The sequence below is a fragment of the Bombina bombina genome, chromosome 2 (assembly GCF_027579735.1).
Source record: "Bombina bombina isolate aBomBom1 chromosome 2, aBomBom1.pri, whole genome shotgun sequence".
Classification (NCBI taxonomy): Eukaryota; Metazoa; Chordata; class Amphibia; order Anura; family Bombinatoridae; genus Bombina; species Bombina bombina.
This window is the reverse complement of record NC_069500.1, coordinates 684,596,492-684,610,029: the sequence shown is the minus strand read 5'-3', so window position 1 is coordinate 684,610,029 and position 13,538 is coordinate 684,596,492. Positions and strand designations below refer to the sequence as shown.

Genomic DNA, 13,538 nt, shown 5'->3' with positions numbered 1-13,538 from the left:
ATATATATATATATATATATATATATATATACATATATATGTATTTACAAGAGAGGACATTGTTCTGTATGTGAAGAACATTGGAATGTGAAATATCAATAATTAATGTCTGGTTTAGCTTTTCTCTCTCCATTGAAGTCTATGGGAGAATACATTATTGCAGTAGCGATATTCCAACCGAATGCGTGCAAACTTTTACTTTCAACTCATAAAACTAACACAACCTGACCGGAGCAAAAGGCTCTGTCTAGTGATGTTAACGAGCGAGTTGGAGTGCTAAATAGAGCTCCACTCGTAATCTAGCCCAAAGTGTGAATTTAAAAAGACTGAGTACAATTTGATGATGGAAGTAAATTGTAAAGTCTCTTAGAACTGCATGCTCTATCTATATATCTATCTATCTATCTATCTTTCTATCTATCATTTTGACTTTTTAGGGCCCTTTTAACTGTATTTTTTTACTCTCTTATTATCTGCATATCTTCACACTTATAGCTAATACCAAACCAAATATATCCCAGTTTTTATCTGAATTTATTATGAATATTGAGAGTCACTTAAAAATCAGACTTGTAATGTAGTGTTCCATTGGCACAACTACAAAATATTTTGTTGGATTTTTTTGCATAATTTACTAACAAATGTTTCAGTAAACATAAATACTACTTAACTTTATTTAATTCCTAAATAAGCACACAATAGCCACCTGAACTTACTATATAACATTTTTATGTAAGATACAATAAAAAATAAAAACTCATAGCTCCATAATTGTTAAAGGCACATGAAACCCAAATTTGTTCTTTCATGATTCGGACAGTGCATACAATTGTACTTCTATTATCAAATTTACTTTGTTCTGAAGGTTTTCTTTGTTGAAGAGATATCTAGATAGGTAGTGTGTATTTTTCTGGAACAGACAGTACATGACAGGAAACACTGCTGCCACCTACTGTATAACATAGTCATGAAACTGCTGCCATATATTACTTCAGTCAAAATGTATGCTCCTTCATCTTCGCATCTGCTTTTCATCAAAGGATCAGGGCCGCCATCAGGGGGTGACAGGGGTAACTCCTGTCAGGGGCCCAATGGGCCAGGGGGGCCCAATGGGCCAGGGGGGCCCCATGAGGCAAGAACTAAAAAAAAAAAAAAAAAAAATTTTAATTTTTTTGGCAGCCACCAGTGGGTACTACAGCAGAGTGCTAATTGAGCATGGGAAATGTTATTACAAGGAGTAAAGTATTAGCATTTGAGAGGATTTCTAAGTGTGCCCTAAACCACTATGCACAGTGTGAGACAGACTTGGCACTTTGTTTGTACAGTGTGTGTCTGAATCAGACGGCAGATCACTTTCATTTGCAGAGGAGGTAGGACTTACTTAGCAAATGTTTTTTATTTCTTTGTGCAATTTCAGATTGTAACTTCAGTGTGGTAGTAGTTGTATGGTGGGGCCAGGGGTCCATAAAAACACATTTTTTTAGCAGCAGTGTATTTATGATTATTTGACAATGCTGTAGAAATTCTATATTTAAAACCATGCAGAAATGTTTCCACCTCAATACACAAATGGTAGGTGCCCTTTTGGCAGACTTTCCAGATGCAAGGAGGCATTTTATCTAAGATATTTACATCTGCATAAAATGTTATACTCTCAGACTAAGATTGCTCAGTGTTTGAAATGAGACAGGTTAACTTAAAACTGGTCAGTTTACACTACAGCTGACTTAATTTTGAAATACATACCAACAAGCCTAAATCCTGCATTTAAGATCTAATGGTATGAGTATCACAGCTTATGGTTCCACCAAGACCATATAGAGTACAGCATTTTCAAAATCCATAAGTACAGCTGACCGATGGGAACATTTGTACACTATATTTGAAGTGGTGCTCTTGGTTGGGGAAAAATCAAACAAACGTCAACCTTTTAAAAGTACTTTTCTTCATCTAGCCATCTATCCAGATCATGAATGTACAATTTTGAATTCACAGAATTATTTTTGTTTGCACATTTACAAATATGATTCTTTCAAAAGTGATCTCTTCATTTCTGCAATTTTTTTATCATGCATGTCACACACTGTTGATTTAGGGGATGCAAGGTGCATAAATATTTCCTCCTGTGAGTGCTTCTGTGGGTGTCTGTGTTTATGTCTTTGTGCTTTGGTTTGTAACTCTATGAGTGTGTATGTATTTTTTTTCTGTGGGTCTCTCTGTGAGGGTGGGTGTGTATGTCTTTGTGCATTTTCTGTGGGTATCTCTGAGGGTGTGTGCATATGTCTTTGAGCTTTTTCTATGGGTGTCTCTGTGAGGGTGTGTGCATGTTAGTCTTTGTATATTTTCTCTTGATGCCTCTGTGAGGGTGGGTGTGTATGTCTGTGTTTTCTGTGGATGTCTCTGTGAGGGTGTGTGTGTATATATGTCTGTCTGTGTTTTCTGTGGATGTTTCAGTGAGGGGGTGTGTATGTATGTCTTTCTGTGTTTTATGTGGTTGTCTCTCTGTGTGTGTATGTCTTTGTGCGTTTTCTGTGTGTGTGTGTGTGTGTGTGTGTGTGTATGTCTTTGTGTGTTTTCTGAGGCTGTCTCTGTCAGTGTTTCCTTGGGTGTATGTGCAAGTTTGAGTTTGTGTGTGTGTGTCCATTGTCTGTTCCTTTTTTGGACATTTTGACCTTACTACTGATTATTCACATCTTTCTACAGACTTTGAGACTAATGAGACCTTTCTGGAAGTCACCAATCTACCATTAAACCTTTAAATTAGTGTTTAAGCAGTTCAGGGCCCTTCCTTTCAGTCACTGAATGCTGTTGTCATCATTTATTGGTTATTTGTAGAGCACCAACAGATTCCGCAGCGCTATAAACATAGGTGGAATACAAGGAAACATTTATAGGGATCAAGTGGGTAGAGGGCCCTGCCAAGAGTCACACTTTTGTAGTCAGCTGGTAAGAAGGTGATCTACAAACAACTGGGCTCTTAGGCTTACATGCTAAGGGGGTTCAGGGGATAGCAATGGAGGAGAGGAACTGGTATAAAGATAGGTTAGTGTAGGTTGTATGCAACCCTGAACAGTAGAGCCTTTAGGGAGTGCTTGAAGCTTTCAAAACTAGGGGAAAGTCTTGTGGAGCAAGGCAGAGAGTTCCACAAGATGGGAGCCAGTCTGGAGAAGTCCTTTAAAATTGGAGTGTGAGGAGGTAACAAGAGAGGAGGAGAGTAGGAGGTCTTGAGCAGTGTGAAAGGGATGGGAGGGAGAGTATCTGGAGACAAGGTCTGAGATATAGGGGGGAGCAGTGCAGTTGAGGGGTTTGTATGTCAGAGTGAGAATTTTGTGTTTAATCCTGGAGGCAAGAGGAAGCCAGTGAAGGGATTGGCAGAGAGGTGCAGCAGATGAAGAGCGACGTGTAAGGAAGATGAGCCTGGCAGAGGCATTCATTATGGATTTTAAAGGTGCTAGGCGGCAGCTGGGGAGACCAGAGAAGACAGAGTTACAGTAATCAAGGTGGGAAAGGATGAGCGAGTGAATTAAAATCTTAGTTGTGTCTTGTGTAAGGAAACTTCTAATTTTAGAAATGTTTTTAAGGTGGAAGCAGAAGTATTTAGCCAAGGACTGAATGGGAGGAGTGAAAGAAAGTTCTGAGTCAAATGTGACCCCAAGACATAGAGCATGCGGGGTAGGGGTAATGATGGAGTTGTCGACAGTTATAGAGAGATTGGGGGTGGAGATTTTGGAAGAAGAGGGGGGGATAAGAAGCTCAGTTTTGGAGAGATTTAGCTTGATGTAGGACATCCAGGAAGAGATGTGAGAAAGACAGTTAGTGAAATGGGTTGGAGGAGGAGAAATGGGAGGTTGGTCCAGGAGGTTGATAGATGACTGCCACTCTGAGGGAGAAGGGGAAGAACAGACGAGTGCAGTGAACTTTAAAGGAGTAAAAGGACAGAGATGGGAGTGAAGGCACTTATAGGAGCAGGAGACAGAGATCAAGATTCCAACGCCACCACTATGTCTCTCACCTGGCCTAAGTTTATGGCTAAGGTGGGGACCACCATGTGTGAGAGCAGCAATGGAAGCAGTGTCATAAGAAGTTAGCCAGGCTTCAGTAATTGATGAGACCTGTTTGTCTGGGTACCTGTATTTTTTTTAATAGCCAGGTGTATGTTATTACTAGGATGATCACTTCATGGCTATAAGTACAAGAAACCCCATATTTGATTGTTGGGACTATCCTTCTTTTAAATAAAGGGTCTTGCAATATTTTTCTATGGAGAGGGTTGATAAGTGCCTCTTTACAATTGCCAGATGCAGACAGGTTATTGTAATTTCTAGGCCAATTACCTGCTACCTAAAGAACATGTGACCCTCACCCCCTCATTTAATAGATGGGGATTGCCTTTTTCATATGATGGGTATTGTGTGTCTGTGTGTTGTATACTGTTTTTAGGGAACTGGAACTCCGTTATAGCCATTACCCCCATAGAGTAAATACATTAGGTAGGTGATTGTCATTTTATGGAAATCACCTATTAATTACAGGGGTATGAGACTCTTCATTAGAAAGAGGTGGGTGGCTCCGCTCTTCCAAAAATCAGGTTTCATGGCCATTTGTGTGGATTATAGGGGTGATAGGGCATATAACAGTACCCCTACCTAAACAAAAGAAACATAAAAAAAATAGCAAAATGGTGTATTCACCAAATAATGCCTCATATTTGTCAGCATATATCTATATAGGTTTAAAAATGTCCACAGCTTAAAGGCAGTTAAAGATGCAAATAAAATTTCCTTCTACTATCATAGGGATGATGCTTTATGTGTGAGAATGTTTGTTCTTTGGAAGGTTATCACCAAAATCACTAGCTATTTATTAATACATTTTTCTTTTCTTAGTCAATGTTCCTATGTTACTTATAACACAAAATTTGCTGAATACAGACTTTCAACTTCAGAAACTATTAAGATTTTCCCAAAAGATTTCCAGCTTCCATGTTCAATATTTCTACTGAAGTGTTTTAGGATCAGCATTCTAACTTACTGTGCAGCTTTTAGTTGGAAATGCATTGCATTTTACTTTCTGACTTTTATATAGGACATGGTTAACAAAGATTAATTGTCATATCCTTAACCTTAGTGTTCTCTAGGGTTACCATCAAATTCTTATTCCTCTCAAATGTTTTATTCCTCTTTGTGGCTATCATATTAAGTGGAACTTTATCTTTGATGCTATATGAATGTATAATTTAAGTTGCCACCTGGCTTTATATCTAAATAATAATTGTAATAATATATTATCAATAATAAATTAAGAAACACAAGCTAGTGTGAAAATTATATCCCCTATAATTTGCAATATAATTTATTCAGTAGGGAAAAAATGTATGTATAGTAATGTAATTTCCTTGTATTCTTTATTTTAGATGGAAAAGTACAGTAAGCATCTAGAACTATTGGTAGCAGAACGTACACAAGACTTAATGCATGAAAAACAGAAGACAGACAGATTATTATACAGTAAGTATCACTATAAACTAACAGTAATTTAGTGTGGAACAATAAGCAGTTAATGCAATTTATTTTACATATAAATAGATATAAATCAGGCAATAAAAAAGTGTGCAAACAAGGCTACATGTAATTTATAAAGTAAGGGAAATGTTTAAATTCCAACATGACAATGTCATTATTATAAAGGCGTTAATTACAGAAAAGGGAGATAAAATAAATAGTGAAAAATTGCAAGTGTTTTCTACACACAATTAAACATATATTACATTCTCAAGGTGTTTAATCTCACTTTAAAATTAATTAAATAGCACTAGGCCAGATTCACTAAAAAATTAAAAAATCATCTCAATACACAATAAAAAGACAATGCAATAGCACTTACATTGAATTTTAAATAAGCAGTAAGATATTTTCTAGTAAATTTAAAAATTAATCCAATTCCCCCCCCCCCCCCCTTTCATGTGACAGACATCAGTCGATCAGAAAATTATTATAGGATATACGGTGCAGTTTTGCACATGCTCAGTGGGAGCTGGAACCCCAGAAAATGTGCATATAAAAAGAATGTGCATTTCATAATGGAAGTATATTTGAAAGTTGTTTTTTAAATTGCATGATTTATCTGAATGATAAAACGTTTGGCTTATTTTCCCTTTATTTTCTAACGGCTAGATTTAGAGTTGGGCGGTAGCCGTCAAAACCAGCGTTAGAGGCTCCTAACGCTGGTTTTTACCGCCCTCTGGTATTTGGAGTCAGTCAGGAAAGGGTCTAACGCTCACTTTGCAGCCGCGACTTTTCCATACCGCAGATCCCCCTACGCCATTTGCGTATCCTATCTTTTCAATGGGATCTTTCTAACACTGGTATTTAGAGTCGTGGCTGAAGTGAGCGTTAGAAATCTAACGACAAAACTTCAGCCGCAGAAAAAAAACAGGAGTTAAGAGCTTTCTGGGCTAATGCCGGTTTATAAAGCTCTTAACTACTGTGCTCTAAAGTACACTAACACCCATAAACTACCTATGTACCCCTAAACCGAGGTCCCCCCACATCGCCGCCACTCTATTAAATTTTTTAACCCCTAATCTGCCGCTCCGTACACCGCCGCCAGCTAAGTTATCCTTATGTACCCCTAATCTGCTGCCCCTAATACCGCGACACCTATATTATATTTATTAACCCCTTATCTGCCCCCCAACGTTGCCGCCACCTACCTACACTTATTAACCCCTAATCTGCCAAGCGGACTGCACCGCTACTATAATAAAGTTATTAACCCCTAATCCGCCTCACTCCCGCCTCAATAATCCTATAATAAATAGTATTAACCCCTAATCTGCCCTCCCTAACATCGCCGACACCTAACTTCAAGCATTAACCCCTAATCTGCCGACCGGAGCTCACCGCTACTATAATAAATGTTTTAACCCCTAAAGCTAATTCTAACCCTAACCCTAACACCCCCCTAAGTTAAATATAATTTTTATCTAACGAAATAAATTAACTCTTATTAAATAAATTATTTCTATTTAAAGCTAAATACTTACCTGTAAAAAAAAATCCTAATATAGCTACAATATAAATTAAAATTATATTGTAGCTATTTTAGGATTAATATTTATTTTACAGGCAACTTTGTAATTATTTTAACCAGGTACAATAGCTAAAATAGTTAAAATAATTATAAAATTACCTGTAAAATAAATCCTAACCTAAGTTACAATTAAACCTAACACTACACTATCAATAAATTAATTAAATAAAATACCTACAATTATCTACAATTAAACCTAACACTACACTATCAATAAATTAATTAAATACAATACCTACAAATAACTACAATTAAATAAACTAACTAAAGTACAAAAAATAAAAAAGAACTAAGTTACAAAAAGTAAAAAAATATTTACAAACATTAGAAAAATATTACAACAATTTTAAACTAATTACACCTACTCTAAGCCCCCTAATAAAATAACAAAGACCCCCAAAATAAAAAAATGCCCTACCCTATTCTAAATTAAAAAAGTTCAAAGCTCTTTTACCTTACCAGCCCTGAAAAGAGCCATTTGCGGGGCATGCCCCAAATAATTCAGCTCTTTTGCCTGTAAAAAAAACATACAATACCCCCCCCCAACATTACAACCCACCACCCACATACCCCTAATCTAACCCAAACCCCCCTTAAATAAACCTAACACTAAGCCCATGAAGATCTTCCTACCTTATCTTCACCATGCCAGGTTCACCGATCGCTCCAGGCTCCGAAATCTTCATCCAAGCCCAAGCGGGGGCTGGCGATCCATAATCCGGCTGAAATCTTCTATCAAGCGGCGGCTGAAGAGGTCCAGAAGAGGCTCCAAAGTCTTCATCCTATCCGGGAAGAAGAGAGATCCGGACCGGCAACCATCTTGATCCAAGCGGCATCTTCTATCTTCATCCGATAAGGAATTGCTCCATCTAGAAGACCTCCAGCGCGGATCAATCTTCTTCTTCCGACGTCCAACTGAAGAATGAAGGTTCCTTTAAGGGACGTCATCCAAGATGGCATCCCTCGAATTCCGATTGTCTGATAGGATTCTATCAGCCAATCGGAATTAAGGTAGGGAAATTCTGATTGGCTGATGGAATCAGCCAATCAGAATCAAGTTCAATCCGATTGGCTGATCCAATCAGCCAATCAGATTGAGCTCGCATTCTATTGGCTGATCGGAACAGCCAATAGAATGTGAGCTCAATCTGATTGGCTGATCGGATCAGCCAATCTGATTGAACTTGATTCTGATTGGCTGATTCCATCAGCCAATCAGAATTTTCCTACCTTAATTCCGATTGGCTGATAGAATCCTATCAGCCAATCGGAATTCAACGGACGCCATCTTGGATGACGTCATTTAAAGGAACCGTCATTCGGCGAGTAGGCGTCGGTAGAAGAGGTTGGATCCGCGTTGGCTGGAAGATGATGGCTCCGGAAGAAAGAAGATTGAAGATGCCGTTGATAGAAGACTTCAGCTGGATCATGGACCTCTTCAGCTCCCGCTTGGATGAAGACTTCAGCCGGATCATGGACATCTTCAGCCCCCCGCTTGGGCTTGGATCAAGACATCGGAGCCAGGACGGATCGGTGTGATACCCGGAAAGGTGAAGATAAGGTAGGAAGATCTTCAGGGGCTTAGTGTTAGGTTTATTTAAGGGGGGTTTGGGTTAGATTAGGGGTATGTGGGTGGTGGGTTGTAATGTTGGGGGGGTATTGTATGTGTTTTTTTTACAGGCAAAAGAGCTGAATTCTTTGGGGCATGCCCCGCAAAGGGCCTTTTTCAGGGCTGGTAAGGTAAAAGAGCTTTGAACTTTTTTAATTTAGAATAGGGTAGGGCATTTTTTTATTTTGGGGGTCTTTGTTATTTTATTAGGGGGCTTAGAGTAGGTGTAATTAGTTTAAAATTTTAATATTTTTATTATGTTTGTAAATATTTTTTTATTTTTTGTAACTTAGCTTTTTTTATTTTTTGTACTTTAGTTAGTTTATTTAATTGTATTTATTTGTAGTTATTTTATTTTATTTATTTATTGATAGTGTAGTGTTAGGTTTAATTGTATTTATTTGTAGGTATTTTATTTAATTTATTTATTGATAGTGTAGTGTTAGGTTTAATTGTAGATAATTGTAGGTATTGTATTTAATTTATTTATTGATAGTGTAGTGTTAGGTTTAATTGTAACTTAGGTTAGGATTTATTTTACAGGTAATTTTGTAATTATTTTAACTAGGTAGCTATTAAATAGTTATTAACTATTTAATAGCTATTGTACCTGGTTAAAATAAATACAAAGTTGCCTGTAAAATAAATATTAATCCTAAAATAGCTACAATATAATTATAATTTATATTGTAGCTATATTAGGGTTTATTTTACATGTAAATATTTAGCTTTAAATAGGAATAATTTATTTAATAACAGTTAATTTATTTCGTTAGATTTAAATTATATTTAACTTAGGGGGGTGTTAGTGTTAGGGATAGACTTAGCTTTAGGGGTTAATACATTTATTATAGTAGCGGTGAGCTCCGATCGGCAGATTAGGGGTTAATTATTGTAGGTAGCTGGCGGCGACGTTGTGGGGAGCAGATTAGGGGTTAATAAATATAATATAGGGGTCGGCGGTGTTAGGGGCAGCAGATTAGGGGTACATAACTATAATGTATGTTGCGGCGGTGTACGGAGCGGCAGATTAGGGGTTAATAATAATATGCAGGTGTCAGCGATAGCGGGGGCGGCAGATTAGGGGTTAATAAGTGTAAGGTTAGGGGTGTTTAGACTCGGGGTTCATGTTAGAGTGTTAGGTGCAGACGTAGGAAGTGTTTCCCCATAGAAAACAATGGGGCTGCGTTAGGAGCTGAACGCTGCTTTTTTGCAGGTGTTAGGTTTTTTTCCAGCTAAAACTGCCCATTGTTTTCTATGGGGGAATCGTGCACGAGCACGTTTTTCAAGCTGGCCGCGTCCGTAAGCACCGCTGGTATTGAGAGTTGCAGTGGCGTTAAATATGCTCTACGCTCTCTTTTTGGAGCCTAACGCAGCCCTTCTGTGAACTCTAAATACCAGCGGTATTTAAAAGGTGCGAGGGAAAAAAAGCACGCGTAGCTAACGCACCCCTTTGGCCGCAGAACTCTAAATCTAGCCGTATGTATGCTACAGACTGATTCACTAAACAAAATTGTATTGAATCTGCTCTACATAGGAAATGCAGAAATGTTTTTTCACTAATTACATTTTTTGCAATCTTATGAATTTAGGCCCATGCTTCATGTTAGACTATTTAGAAACACAGTAGCTTAGAAATGCATAAATGTATACATTAGAAATGAATCCATTTTTTGTATAATTAAAGAATAATAAAGATGTATAATTGCCTTTCACAATGCAGGACATTCTTTTTTTTTTGTTGTTGGTCAGGTCATATATCAGAACACTGAAGTCTCATATTAATCAAGCATTCCTATTAATCTTACCTGTGATAAATAGAACAATGTGTCCTGATAATCTAGATAGAAGATGTATTCATCAGAAAGTGATACTGTAGAGACATTAATGAAGGAGAATAGCAGGTGAAGTTCCCTCATTTATCTCAAGAGCTATAAAGAGGGACTTTTTATAAATGTGTTTTAAAATGGGTCATGTTGGTACAGATACTTTACAGTCTTTGAGGGTTGTTTATCAAAAAATGTCATTGCTGCTGATGTTGAACAAGAAACTATACTAACCTGACAAATGTCTGTATTTAGCTATTCTTGATTGATACTGCTATCCATACATAGTTACTGTAATATTAATATGCAGTAGATTCACACTGTAATGGGCCCACTGTTGTCTGTGTTCAGTTTGTTTGAGCAACTGTAAAGGGACATTAAAGAGACACTAACCCCAATTGTTTCTTTCATGATTAAGATAGAGCATGCAATTTTAAGCAACTTTCTAATTTATGCCTATTATCAATTTCTCTTCATTCTCTTGGTATTTTTATTTGAACAAGTACAATTGTAAGCTTAGGAGCTAACCCATTTTTGGTTCAGACCCTGGGTAGCGCTTGTTGATTGGTGGCTACATTATTGTGGGATACATATAGGCATGTATATGTATGTATCTCTATGTTAAAACCCTTTGTCTGCTTTTTTTTTCTAATGCCCAAGATCTCATATCTGTGAGCCCTTATAACTTTTGTGTGCAATCTTTTTTTACATAATGTATTTTTGAAGTATTTTTAAAGTGTTCCTGTGACTGAAACCGGTCAGACTAGCCTATGGGCTTCGGATTGTACATCCATTTTCCTGCTCCGTTTTAAGATGCTGGAATAAAGTATTGTTTTTTATCAGAGGCTGTTTTTTTTAACTTTTCTTTTTCAGTTAACCAGAGCTCTGAAATCACGGCAATGATTGTAGCGTATATCACGATTGCGCTCATGCAATCGCATTTACTTTCAACTTGTAATACGAGCGGTAAACCCGATGAGCACAAACCCTCGTGATATACCCCTTATCGATTGCGCTCCACTTGTAATCTAGCCCTATATGTTTAAGCCACTGTCATTGGCCAGGTTGCACGACTAACCCTCCTGATAGGCTCATTTGTCATGTAGATAACCTGCAGCTCCCAAGTGGGTCTTTACATAGGTGTTTAACCTGTTTGCAGGTGTTAAAAATATAGATCTAGTGGAGCACAATCATGGAGCCTATCGATAAGGGGAGAAGTACAAACACAATCACAATTTCATGATAACTTTATTACTTGAACCAATAGTAGGTTTGTGTGAAAAAATATTGCGACCTCCTTGCGCACACTTCCTATACTTTCAATGACGAGCGCAAAGTGGAAATACACTTGTATGGTTGATCCGTGTACTCTAGCGATAATCACATTAACGCTGGAAATATTAAACAAAATGAAAACCTCTGGTAAACTCACTGTGACTTCTCATACAGAAACCACAAAACCGGCCTCTTAGGTTTTATCTTTACATTATTTCAAGACTTTGTTTAAAGAACTTTGCTTTTTGTGCATAAACAAAACGCAATAATTACATTTTTAGATGTTCTTAAAGGGACAGTCTAGTAAAAATTAAACTTTCATGATACAGATAAGACATACAATTTTAAATAACCTTTCAATTTACTTTTATCATAAATTGGGCTTTGTTCTTTTGGTATTCTTTGTTGAAAGCTAAACCTAGGAAAGCACATAAGCCAATTTCTAAGCCCTTGAAGGCTGCCTCTTATCTCAGTGCATTTTGACAGTTTTTCGCAGTTAGACAGCGCTAGTTCATGTGTGCCATATAGATAACATTGTGCTCACTCCCTGGAGTTATTTATGAGTCTGCACTGATTGGCTAAAATGCAAGTCTGTCAAAAAGAACTGAAATGAGAGGGAAGTTTGCAGAGGCTTAGATACAAGGTAACCACAGTGGTAAAAAGTATATTAATATAACCATGTTTGTTATTCAAAACTGGGGAATGGGTAATAAAGGGATTATCTATCTTTTTAAACAACACAAATTCTTGAGTAGACTGTCCCTTTAAAGTGGCAATGTATTTTGCCCTTGACATGTTTACAATGAGTTGTTATAGCACCTGCATAATATACAATCTATGGGAAATTACTCCTTTAGGTATATGTTGTATTTGAAATAGCTGCTACTGCAAATTGAAACCACAATCGATTCAAATGGGTTTGAGCTTGTAAAAATAACGAATCTCTGTATTTACACAACATCCTACTAATCTATTCTCACACTGTGTACACAGTAAGACCTGTACTTAGAGAGAACAAGGGAAAATTAACGTTTCATTATCTCTGTCCACTCCCCAGGAACCTGATTTCGTCTTAACTTTCTTGTTTACACAGCTTTTCTATAACCTGAAATTAAGTATTTACAGTATAGGTGGGGATACAGCAGGCAAAAGCAGCTATTTCAAGATAAAATAAAAAAAAAATTTGAGGGACAGTCAAATGAAAATTAAACGTTTTTTTTTTTTTTAAATGTTGGTATGTTTTTAGTTTAGAAACAATATTATCAGTACGGGATGTTAATATCTTGCATAAAAAAATTCACTGCTTGTCATGATAGTCTTAAATTATTTCTCACACTAAAAGGTCTTTTGTGAAAAGGTGGGATTTCTAGCATTGAAACTATTCAGACACTTCTGCCCCAAACTATCTAATTTACAAGTTTTGTTATTCTTTTGGAAGTGAAAAGATTACTTTCAAGCATGTAAATTGCTATTGTATTTTCACTTTCCAACAGAATCAATGTAAATACTTGTATTATATTATAAAGTATAGTCACGCTGAATGGTCTTTGTATTATTGATTTGCATTTGTATAAGGTATAACTAGTAGGTTTCTGGTAACCTCACAATGCAAATTCGCAATTTACTTTATCTCCGGAAAGTTGCGCTCTAGTGATAATAATACTCGAGCAGGGGAACTTTACTTTTAATTTCTAACACAAGCGCACAGATGCTCAAGATATACGCATGGTACCAGT

The 13,538-nt window shown here is 36.9% G+C and overlaps 1 protein-coding gene across 1 annotated transcript in view; it reads left to right on the top strand.

The window, feature by feature from the left end:
- Window positions 1-13,538, top strand: part of LOC128647217 (atrial natriuretic peptide receptor 1-like) — a 298,027-nt gene that overhangs the window by 124,076 nt on the left and 160,413 nt on the right. The window contains 1 exon segment of the mRNA XM_053700003.1: window positions 5,414-5,507. Coding sequence (XP_053555978.1) covers window positions 5,414-5,507 — 94 coding nt within the window.